General features: G+C 36.9%; 1 protein-coding gene across 4 annotated transcripts in view; it reads left to right on the forward strand.

The window, feature by feature from the left end:
• LOC124594785 (E3 ubiquitin-protein ligase TRIP12) overlaps positions 1-10,526 on the forward strand; it is a 232,545-nt gene extending 222,019 nt beyond the window's left edge. For all 4 annotated transcript variants that reach the window (XM_047133192.1, XM_047133195.1, XM_047133193.1 and 1 more), the window contains exons 30-33: positions 405-665; positions 1,902-2,216; positions 8,215-8,533; positions 8,831-10,526. In XM_047133192.1, coding sequence (XP_046989148.1) covers positions 405-665; positions 1,902-2,216; positions 8,215-8,533; positions 8,831-9,027 — 1,092 coding nt within the window. In that variant the 3' untranslated portion in view covers positions 9,028-10,526. The remainder of the gene's footprint in view (positions 1-404; positions 666-1,901; positions 2,217-8,214; positions 8,534-8,830) is intronic.
• The last annotated feature ends 1,274 nt before the right edge of the window (positions 10,527-11,800 follow it).

The following is an 11,800-nucleotide window of genomic DNA, read 5'->3' on the forward strand; positions in this document are numbered from 1 at the left end:
TGGAGCTTCATAATACATGGCATTTGTAATACCACATGCTTTTGCTACAGTTGCAAATACAGTATGATGACACTGGCCACACTGTATGGTTCATAAATAATGTTTATTCTTTAGTTTTAGCACATATTTTATTTTTTAACACTGCCAGTCTTGGCACTATTTTTTTTTTTTTTTAACATGGACTTATCTGAAGAAGATCATTGCTGACTAAATTGGTTTTCAAATGAATAGCATATTTTAAAAATTCTAGCATTTCTCATATAAACTGCCAGTTTTGTTATGTTTGTGTATAATCTGTTAAAAAGGTTATTCTTTTATATGTTGCAGTTGTATGAACTTTCAGACATTATTTTCAGTGCATTCAATATTTGGCCATAGGCCACTAATTTGTTGTGATGTTACAGGTGGGAACAGGACTTGGTCCTACATTGGAGTTCTATGCTCTCGTATCTCGTGAACTGCAGCGTGCAGATTTGGAGTTATGGAATGGAGAACGTACAGAACCAACTGACAGTGAAGGTGGCACCAGTTACATTCATTCACCGGTTGGCCTTTTCCCAACACCTCTTCCTCGCACAGCAAAGTCCAGTACTGTTGCCAAAGTCAAGAGCAAATTTAGGTTTCTTGGAAAATTAATGGCAAAAGCTGTAATGGATTCCAGAATGGTAAGTTTAGTTTTTGTGTGTTTCATAAGATGCAGTTAAATCTCTCCCAGATATTGGTATAATGTACAAAATTCATTAAAAGTACAATATGTAATTAGATTTGCCTGCTTAATCATTACACCCAAGTCATCAGCACAACCTTTTCTGCTACCTTCTAAAAAGAAGCTATTCTCCTCCCCTTTTTTTCAGTAATCTCTCACAAAGGAGAGCTACCGATGTCATGATCATCATGACTTTAGTTCTTGCATAATTTTTTTGCAGCATGTTGCTATTAACTACATTGGTGACTTAAGTAGTTATGCCACTCTCTCCTGACAAATTCACACAAACCTTGGACATCTAAAACCACGAATTTGTTAAGACATTTTGCTTTGTCATAAAGTGGTTGTAAATAAATTACATTAAAATGAAAATTTAGAACTAGAGAAAAGATAAATGTGGTGTAAAGTCTTTTTGACCACAAAAATGCAATCCTCGGATAGAACACTTTTCTGTTCTATGACCATATAAAACTAATGCATCAGTTTGTGTGGAAGTGTCTGTAATTCAGATGTAAAGAGATTGTAAGTTGCTACCCAAGCTTAGGAGTTTCTTACAAATTACACTGGAGATCAGCAGAAATAGTAATAACGTAGCATCTCTGAAACTACTGTATGTGGAACAGTATTCTAATACGACATGCCATTCATCATCAGCTGGAATTCGACCATCTATTGCCATTTTCCAGATACTGGTCTGTTTGTTGGCCTTCCATTTACAGTTATAATTGATGCCATTTATTTGGCAGTGAAAGAGAAACAGTGGCTGAAGAAGTTGTATCAAACATATACTTCCTAATATTTGTGTAAATGACATAACCCGAATGTGAAGGCACTAGATTGGTAAGGGGGTCAGATTACCAGAAGAAAATATCTCTTAATATTTGACACTGTGGTGATGGTTTCCAGCTGAAGATCTGGACTAGCAATTTTGATGAGAGATAAGCAAATTTCTTACCTGTAATAGAAATAGTGTTCGAAAAACTGTAATTTGGTTCACTCTAATATTGAGTTGACATTGGCTACAAAAAGTGCAAAGTCTTTATTCTGTTTGATATTAGTGTGTTGCTTTCGTCAGAATTTACTGTTAAAAGATAAACAATTATTATTGTTGATTCTACTATTTTGCTCAGAATTGGAAACGTTTTAAATTTTTGTGGAATTGTTAAATGTGATTATATACTCTAATTTTCAACAGCTGGATCTGCCGTTCAGTGTTGTATTTTATCGTTGGCTACTGGGGCACGAAGGAACACTCTCACTACCTGACCTGGCTCATGTGTGCCCAGCAGTTCATGCTACACTGGGTAGACTCCAACAGGTCTCTCGTCTGAGAGATCGCCTCGCCCAGGACCCACAACGTCGTCACCTTATTGAACATCTAGATCTGGATGGCTGTCCTATAGCTGACCTTGGACTTGATTTCACATTACCTGGTCATGCCAATGTGGAAATGTGTCGTGGTGGCAAAGACATGGCACTCACAGTACATACAATTGACCATTACATTAAGGTAACCTTTGTTATTCTCTAAATTAGCGTTAAATTTTTTTAAAAAATAGTGTAAAATATTAATAGTGTACAAAATATTATTTCTGCTCTGAATTGACGTATAGTGAGAGCTTATTTGTTAACACATAAATTAGTGTGTTGCAAGTCTTGGATATACCCATAAATTACATTGGATTGTAATTAACCAGTCATAATACCATATACACACAAATACAAGCCACACTTTTTTCCGGTTTCTAGGATTCAAAAAACACTCAATCTTAAAATCGAGTGCAAAGCAAACGGATGTTCTGAAAAATAGCAGTAGACACTGCCACTCTTAAATTTGGCGATCAAGTAGATGCAGCACTGGACAGGCATGCTTTGCAAGTGCACAGATACTGGCACCAAAACTTCTGTACTATAAAAAAATATATATAAAAAAGTTAGAAGATGAATCTACTTTGTCTTCTTCTTCTCTTTCTTTTCTTTTTTCCATTGATTTGTTATACATCCTTAACAAAGGAAATAAAAATTCAGTATTGCTCATCTTCGAATGTAGCAGCCTTTCAAATATTCATAGCAACAAAAATTAGTTTCTTTACCTAAATACCTACAGTGCATAAGGCACATTTAAGAGTTCATAAGCTGTGGCTCATTTTCATTTCATGTATTGTTTTGTTGAATTTGTGAAGTGCTGGTTTCAGTGAACCATAATGAATCACATTCATTCTAGTGCCAAATTAAAGAAGGAAGTTATTTCTTTTCCGGAAAAAAGAGCTAATCATGCTGCAGGTTTGCTTAAGGGGCCAGCAAAGCTCAGCTCAGTGACACTGTTTGCACAACACTGCAACTTCACTACAAATATGCTGTGAAAAGCTGATTGGCAAACGTGTGTTCACGATTTACGCCTATATGACCAACGCTTCATCGGTATGTTTTTAGTGTTTTCCTACCAGTGACAAGAGAATGGTTTCTTTTAAACCGTGCATTCTTCCATGGTAGCTGTTACGTCACTTACATGCTGTCACCCTAACAAACTCGATTGAGACAACGGCAAACACCAATGAATATGTATGTTGTGTACTATTGGCATTTGTATTGTTCTTGTGCTGAATAGTGATAAAGTCGGAAATGAACCACAGGAACGGACTTTTGTATTGATTTTTATATCATCTACAACTATAAACTGTATGCAGATAAATTTTGTGGTTTTAAAGAGTAAATTAATCTACAAAATAACCTTGCTTAAGTTCAACCCCTAAGCTTATGAATTGAGTGCAACTACTGTAGATTTTAAAAAAAACTGCGTGTAGTATATTAAAAGTAGTCGAGGCAGAAGTGTAGAGGCAAAGAAGTTGTTGAAAGACAGGTGAGGTATGAGTGGCGGCAACTTGAAATTAGCGGAGATTGAGGCCTGGCGGATGACGAGAAGAGAGGATATACTGAAGGGCAAGTTCCCATCTCCGGAGTTCGGATAGGTTGGTGTTGGTGGGAAGTATCCAGATAACCCGGACGGTGTAACACTGTGCCAAGATGTGCTGGCTGTGCACCAAGGCATGTTTAGCCACAGGGTGATCCTCATTACCAACAAACACTGTCTGCCTGTGTCCATTCATGCGAATGGACAGTTTGTTGCTGGTCATTCCCACATAGAATGCATCACAGTGTAGGCAGGTCAGTTGGTAAATCACGTGGGTGCTTTCACACATGGCTCTGCCTCTGATCGTGCACACCTTCCGGGTTACAGGACTGGAGTAGGTGGTTTTCAGCTGCAGCTTAGATTTGGGTAAATATGGTACATATTTCATGATGACAGAAAGTTGAGTAACATGAACTGTACATTAACACGTGGATGTAATGGACACCAAATTTCTGTCATCTATTTAGACAACAAATTCATAAAATTTCTTGAGAAATGTCTGTAATTATTCCTGAATGAGGGATTCTGTAACTTAGTGATACCTGAAAGTTGTTAAGTTAACATTCGTTTCTTGTACTTCGATTTCAGTATTTGATGAGTGAAGCCGTAGTTAATTTTAACCATTATGAAGTGAAGTGTGTGGTGTGTTATCAGCATCGTCCACTCTTGAATAGCTCAATTTTAATGTAAAATATGTTTGGTTTCAAACAACATTAATAAGCTTATTGTCTCATAGAATACCGCGTTTAGATGTTTTTTATGAGAAAATGAAAATTTTTAGTGAATTACTTACCATACCCCAGAGAGTGGCTTGTGTTATATGATATGGCAGTTGCTGCTTACGTACATGTATTAGTTTTATCACACCATTGTATTACAAATGACCTGTAAACATCGGTCTCATAATGAGCATTAGCTTTCCAGTCCCATTAATGTGACCACCTGCCAAAAGCCTGAATAAACATGTTCTGCAGTATGGACCACTGTGTAACGTGCAGGAAGGGAGTCAGATTCTGGAAGGTACTATCAGGGATGTGGAGCCAGCTGAGTCCAGTGCCATGGCCAGCTGTGCTAGCTTTCTTGATTTACAACTAGTGACACATACAGCCCGATTGATATGGTCCCATAGATTCTCAATTGGGTTTAAATCTGAGGAGTTTGTCGGCCAGAGGAATACGGTAAACTCATTCTGGTGGTCTTTGAAACACGCACATTCACCCATGTGACAGATTGCATAGTCCTGCTGGCAGGAGCCATTGTGTGGAGAAGAAACAATGTAGGAGTGGACATGATTCCCAAGGATAGATACTGCTCACTTTTGTTGATCCATTGTGTTTTCCCAGATGGTGACATTACCCAGAGAATGCCCTGAAAACAACCTGTAGACCGTAATGCTCCATCCTCCAGGCCGCACACTTCCAATAATTGTTGCTGGATGTCTACTTTCAGATGTTTCACATCGTATACGCTAACGGCCATCTGTCTGATGGAGCATAAAACAAGATTCATCTGAAAAAGCCACTTGTCACCACTCAGTGGACGTCCATTTGTGGTATTTGTGTGCAAATTCCACCCTTCTTTGCCAGTGAATAGAAGTTAGCATGGATGCATGAATGAGGCACCTGCTGCAAATATCCTTACGCAGCAACATTGCTCCTCCTTGGTTCATCTGGGTGGTCAGTTGCTCAGCTGTTTACACCTATTAGCCCATAGACATCTCTGCAGCCATTTTTCATCCCCGTCATGTATTATCCGTAGTGCCCCACAGTTGTTTTGGCACTGGATTTGGACAGCAACCTTGGTGGCACTTCAACCATGGTGGCACGTGAATGGTTTAAAAATGCAGAAATTCTTCCACTCTTTGCCTGAAGGTCAGTAATCATGCTGTTTTGGCCATCAAATAAATTGCTCCATTTCCACATTATGACAAATGCAATGTTTCCATCATCGTCCTGCCACGCGTTATATACATCATCTGGTAATTTAAAGTTCTTTGAAATATCACAAAGCTTAGATTGCAGAAAGTGAATGAATAGTGTTTTGGAGCTCTCTTAATGTCAACAAATTCTACTATATCATTGAGATATCTCAAAGATACTCAACACTTATAATTGCACATTCCACATTGTGATGACAGGAATAGGGAAAAGTTAAGCTTTTGTGGATTAACATTCATACTTCTGATTTAAGAACCATTTTGGCCAGCTCATGCCAAGCAAATAAAGGGTTTCCAGGTTTGATACATAATCCCAAAACTTCATGCTCTAAACATTATAGCTCAGACATGTGACAGGACAGGGTAGGTCACTACGTTTCACGAGGTATGTGTCTCGTTGTTGCTGTAAAAGAAAGAACAGTGTTAGGGGTGGGATTGTGGGTTCTAGGCAAGCATGAAGGACTTATCTTTCTTCCCAGCTACATTTAATTGAATAAGACCATGTCTGTTTTTAATAACACTAGGAAAATTGCTGCTCCGAAGCCCTGCAATTCAACCAGCACTAATATAAGTTAAACTCATGTTTATTGTCCTCCAAATGTGTAATATTACACGAACCAGGTATGTATTGGTTCATGCACACTCTAAGCTTCGGTTGGTCAGCTTCTTCCAGTGGAATATTGATGGAGCCCAATAACTGACATTGGCCAAAGGTGGTCGATCTTTTCAAATTGGTACACCACTATGAATGCAGTCACACTGTAGCAGATCTCATCATCCAAATGTATAGGCTTTGGATGACAGTCGGTGAAATTATCTGTTTTCTTCAGTCAAATTGACCAACGTTCTCACACGCAAAATATGAACTGTGAGAAACTGATAAGTTTATCGAAGAAAGAGTGAGTTTGTGGTATCCTGAAGTTAAAAATATCATAATTGGCATATAGCTCTGAAACTATGGACTGAAATTGCAGGTTTATTGGAAATCACAAATAGCCAAAATCTTCACCGGAAATTTTAGGCTGAAATTATAACCTAAAAAAAATAATTTGTTTGAGTGATTTCCATAAATCACTTAAGGCAAATGCGAGGATGGTTCCTTCAGTAGGCCATAGCCGCTTTCATTCTCTATCCTTCCCTAATCAGAGCTTGTGTTCTGTCTCTAATCACTTTTGTTGTAGACAGGATGTTACACACTGATCTCCTCCTCCTCCTCCTCATTTATCTGTACATTCGTTTCAGTGAATTGAAAATAGTAAAAAATATTGCCCATTGAATTATAATGAGGCAGCTTCATTTTGGTCTCCTTATGACATTCACATTGTAGTAAAAACTGAAAGAGTACAACAGAAAAATACAAGAAACTTTATCATGGTGTTTCTTTGAACAATACCATGTCACTGAATGACAGAGATTGTCATTTCTAGTTGAATGTACAAAAGTGTAATGTTAGGTCAAAAACATTGAGAATTTGTCATTAATATTTTGTGTAAAATATCATCTTCCTCTTTACTCTTTCCTTTTTCCATAATCCTGTATAAAAATCCACATGCTAATATTAAATTTTTGCATAACTTGCGTGGAAAAATATTGTAGGTGATAATGATTGCCCTCGGGGTCATGTTCATGACCATGTCCCCACACAATTTAGTTGTGCTGTGGAATTGAATTCTCATCTGCTCCTAAGCTCTGCACTGTGCAACTTCTAGAAAGTGTACAGACTTTGTGCAGAAAAATAAAAGTAAAAAAAGACTGTCAAATGTGTCACGGTTCTGTGATCCATATTGTTATTCAGTAGTTTCGTATGTGGAGAGAGGCTTATTTTAGGCCCCAACAGGGCATTAGTCAAGTGTTGATGCACTTCACATACACTCACTTTTATTTTATCACCATTCCATGTTAGAAATTAGCCACTTGCCCTGTCCATTCAGATTTTGTTGACTGAACTTTAAAACAGCACCAGTAAAGTTACAGATAATATATAGATGTTGAAAACATTTGACTTAAAGTATACATAGTACAAATGACCTACTGATTAGTATCCTGTCTCGCTTCAGTGTCTACTTGGTGACTGTTGTGAATAGTTTCAACAAATTTAGTGTGTGCCAGTATTGGATGTCATTTGCTAGGCTTCTGCAAATTCAGTGTGTGCCAGTATTGGATGTCAGTTGCTAGGTTTCTGCAAAAGCACAAAAAAAAGGTATATGAACTTCTCATTAAGTGCCAGCCACATACGCATTTTGTCCAGCATACAATATTCTGCCTTCATAGAACAATATTAATAAACTTTATTTGTACATATACAACTGCATCCCATTACTGTTTACTGCATTTTGTCAAAAATGCCTTCAATAAAGTTTTATGCGACAGTGATTTATTAAGGGAAAAATGGACCACTTTGTAATATTTCACCACTTTATCTCTGAAATAAGGTTTTTTCCATCAACACAAAAGTAACTTGCAGTTACGCTAAAGAGCTACTTGCATTGAGCTGTTAGATTTTCAACTGTTGACATTAAAATATAGAATTATCGTTTCTGTAATTTCCAAACTGAGAAACATTAGCTAGTAGCCCTTCAATTCTATAAATTGGTTATTTGAGAGTTTTGGTTACTGTACCATAAAAAGCAGTGTACTTACATATTTGGTTTCTTTTTATAGCTTGTCTGCCACTGGTTCCTGGTTGAAGGTGTTTCAAGACAAATGGAAGCCCTTCGTGAAGGGTTTGAGTCTGTTTTTCCACTTTCTCATTTGCACATGTTTTACCCGGAGGAATTGGAAGCTGTTTTCTGTGGTGGTGTTGCATCCTCATCCGGTTGGGACGTCAAAATGCTTATGGAATGCTGTCGACCAGATCATGGATATACACCAGACTCTCGTGCTATTCGTTTCTTATTTGAAATTCTTAGTCTTTATGATAGTGAAGAACGACGACTTTTTATCCAGTTTGTTACTGGGTCTCCAAGGCTGCCTGTTGGAGGTAAACAATACTTCTGTTCCGCCTTTGCTTATTATTTTGTTCACTAATATAACAAGAACTAAAATGTGCATTTGCATTGAAGTATATGAAATTGCACAGAAAACACAAATTATCCAGCCTTGTCAGAAATTTCTTCCTTAAAAAAAAATTCCGTGCCATTTTTCCCCATAAGAAGTATGTAGTGTTAGTTACTTTCTGATAGAAAATATCTTTAGAAACTGAACTTTATCTGATTTGTACAAATTGAAAGCATTGCAGTTACAAATTGTCTGATATATACCATTATTTCATTTACAGGATTCAAAAGTCTATCCCCACCGCTCACAGTTGTGCGTAAAACACTGGAACCAAATATGAACCCCGATGACTTTTTACCATCTGTGATGACTTGTGTAAACTACCTCAAACTACCAGATTATTCTTCAATTGAAGTGATGAAGGCCAAGTTAAAACTAGCTGCTATGGAAGGACAGCATTCTTTCCATTTATCGTAGTATCAGCACTTGGACTGTTGAGATTAATAAAGAATATTTGAACAGTATTGCTAGTTTGAATAATGATGCTCAGAGGGAACGAAAGTAGTGCTATTACACAGACTGAAAATTCTGAGTATTGTTTTCAAAAACACAGAAGTGTTTGTTTTTTTATTAAGCTGTGATTACTCTGTTAGCTTTGGTTGTTCCACCAGTATAACAGAAATGTGTGTTTTTTATTTGCAGAATAGCTCAGTCATAAATGACATATTTTTGGTGAAATGACTTTTCCTCACTTTTACCAAATGTAAATACTTGCTTTTACCACTGTAACCCAAGTTAAAACAAATATTAGTGAGCCCTGTTGCTCAATATTCCAAACTGGGCATTATTATTCTGCTTGTGATACATTTACATAGTCAGCTGTCATACTGAGAAAGTTTGAATATGAAATTTTACACTTGTGTGTTGTGTAAAATGAACTGTTAAAATGTTACACTGTGATTTCGTACTGAAAGAACTACATTGATGAGAAGAAAATGGTGATATGATCTGCCTTCTAGGAGAGGCCTGCTGTTGCATTTTTCATTGTGCATTTGTGTGTTTGTGAGTGAATATTGAATGACTAAGTAAGAAATTGATAGTAAGAATTGTTTATGGACTTTTTATATATCCTATCTGAAGAAGCTAGTGTACAGACAGTGTGTTTTCATAAAATATTATTTGAGGAAGTAAGAGTGAGTGGATGAACAAACAAGTGAAAGAAGTGAGATACACAAATATAGCTATCCTTTGTGCCCTGTTTGATATATTTAAAATTGTTTAGTGTTTCGGTTTCCTTTCTTATCACAAATTGTGTTTATTGTTTAACTTTCATTTGTTGTGCAGGAAGACTGTCTTAACCTCAGTGTGATATTTCACCAAGCAAGTTTTGCACATACAAATTTTTTTAAACAGAAGTTACTTTGGATAAATACTCAGTGTAAGCATTATTTAAAATTTTCCACATTAAGTTGACAAGCTATTAGAACTAAATGAAAACTGTTTTCCAACACAGAGGAAAAGTCATTATTGTAAAATTATGTCTGCTTTACTAAATTCATCTTTTGATTTAAGTGTGTACCTGTTTGTGAGAACAAATTTGAACATCACAGATAACATTAAATTACTGTGAATAATCTTTTAAATTTGAAATTCTTTGCTGTCTTGGAGAGTAATCATTGACTCTTTCATTCAAACTTTGATTGAAAGGGTGTGGAAATATGGCTATTGCATTAGTATTTCAGGTAAAATTGGATATCAGGCCAGAGAAGTGTTTTAGGACAAGAATTTTAATTGTTACATTTCTGGAGCTACAACTGGAGCATCAGAGTTATACCTTCTCTCATTTGTTTTCTAAATGCCTGTATGTACATTGTCTGAATTGTTGAAGAGTCCATCATTTGTGGATTTGTCTGCATCTTCCTTATTTTTATCCCCAAGAATTTATTTTGTTTTGTGAATAAAAGAAATAGAAATTTGATTGAAGTTGTGATTCACAGAATCCCTATAATCATAGAACGTAGTCTCTATTGATGAAAGTTTTCCTGTATTTATAAAAAAAAAAAAGATTGTGAAGTAAGTTTATGGGAGTTATGTTTGGTAAAGAAAAATGTGAAGTAAGTGTATGGGAGTTATGTTTGGTAATGAAAAATGCCATATTCGCCACAAATTATCATAACTGTGAAGCAAATATGCTGGAATTATAATGTTTATTAACTAACAATGCCATATTCCTTTATATTAAATGAAAATTCTTTGATAATACTTCAGTCACTGCAATCCATTTACACTGTCCTGCGTAGCGAGAAGTTCCCTATGTGCCTTTTGTTGAATGCAGTAGTAGTTTACTTAGAGACCTGCTATTGCTAGGTAACTAAAACTTCATCCATGTGAAGTTGGTCAACTGTTTGTGACACACACACACACACACACACACACACACACACACACACACACACACACACACACACACACAGGTGATATTGCTGACTTCTGTAATTGGCTTAAAAATATTACCCTGGAATCTGTCGGTCTCTTCCCACGATTAGTTTGATTAACAAACGATGGCAGTTCCTGCATTACAAGGCATGGATGAGGAATGCAATGTTGCTGGTTCCAGGCAACAGTTGTAGTACAAGCATACATGTGTTTTGCAATTCAATAAAGCATAATTGCATTCTGCAATGGTATCACAGACTAACACTAAAAATTTGTTGGAGTTATGGTGACACCAGAAGTAAGCTGCATGAATCAGTGACCAACAAACTGACAGCTAGACAGAAATACTGAGTAGACAGAGGTGAACATGGAAGCGAATGCGACAAGTGGGACCAGTCAAGTGCCCCACTCTTCAAAGAAAGCTTAATAACGTTGTGATGACAGGCAGATACCATCATACTGGTCACAACAAAGCCTAGTTATAATGCAACAGTAAATATTCAACCACTGATACAGCAGAAAAGAGCATCTGAAAGATGAAGTTGTGAAACTCTGAAGCCATTAAGACAACTGACCACATGAGAAAACTGTCGGTCGGTACTAGCTTCACCACAGCAGAACTCTTGGAAAGCACCAGCATAAATACTATAAATACTACTACTTTCTTAACCTCGCTCGCAGTTGCACCTGTCCTATAGTACAGGGGAGGCTATATCAGTTGACCCTCTGCACACCTTATTGTCTACAGTTGTCTGTGGAGCTGTAAATCTCACTAGAGGGACTTTGCCACTGTAAGCTGCAGTGCCAACTTGAG

Source organism: Schistocerca americana, chromosome 2 (assembly GCF_021461395.2).
Source record: "Schistocerca americana isolate TAMUIC-IGC-003095 chromosome 2, iqSchAmer2.1, whole genome shotgun sequence".
Taxonomy (NCBI): domain Eukaryota; kingdom Metazoa; phylum Arthropoda; class Insecta; order Orthoptera; family Acrididae; genus Schistocerca; species Schistocerca americana.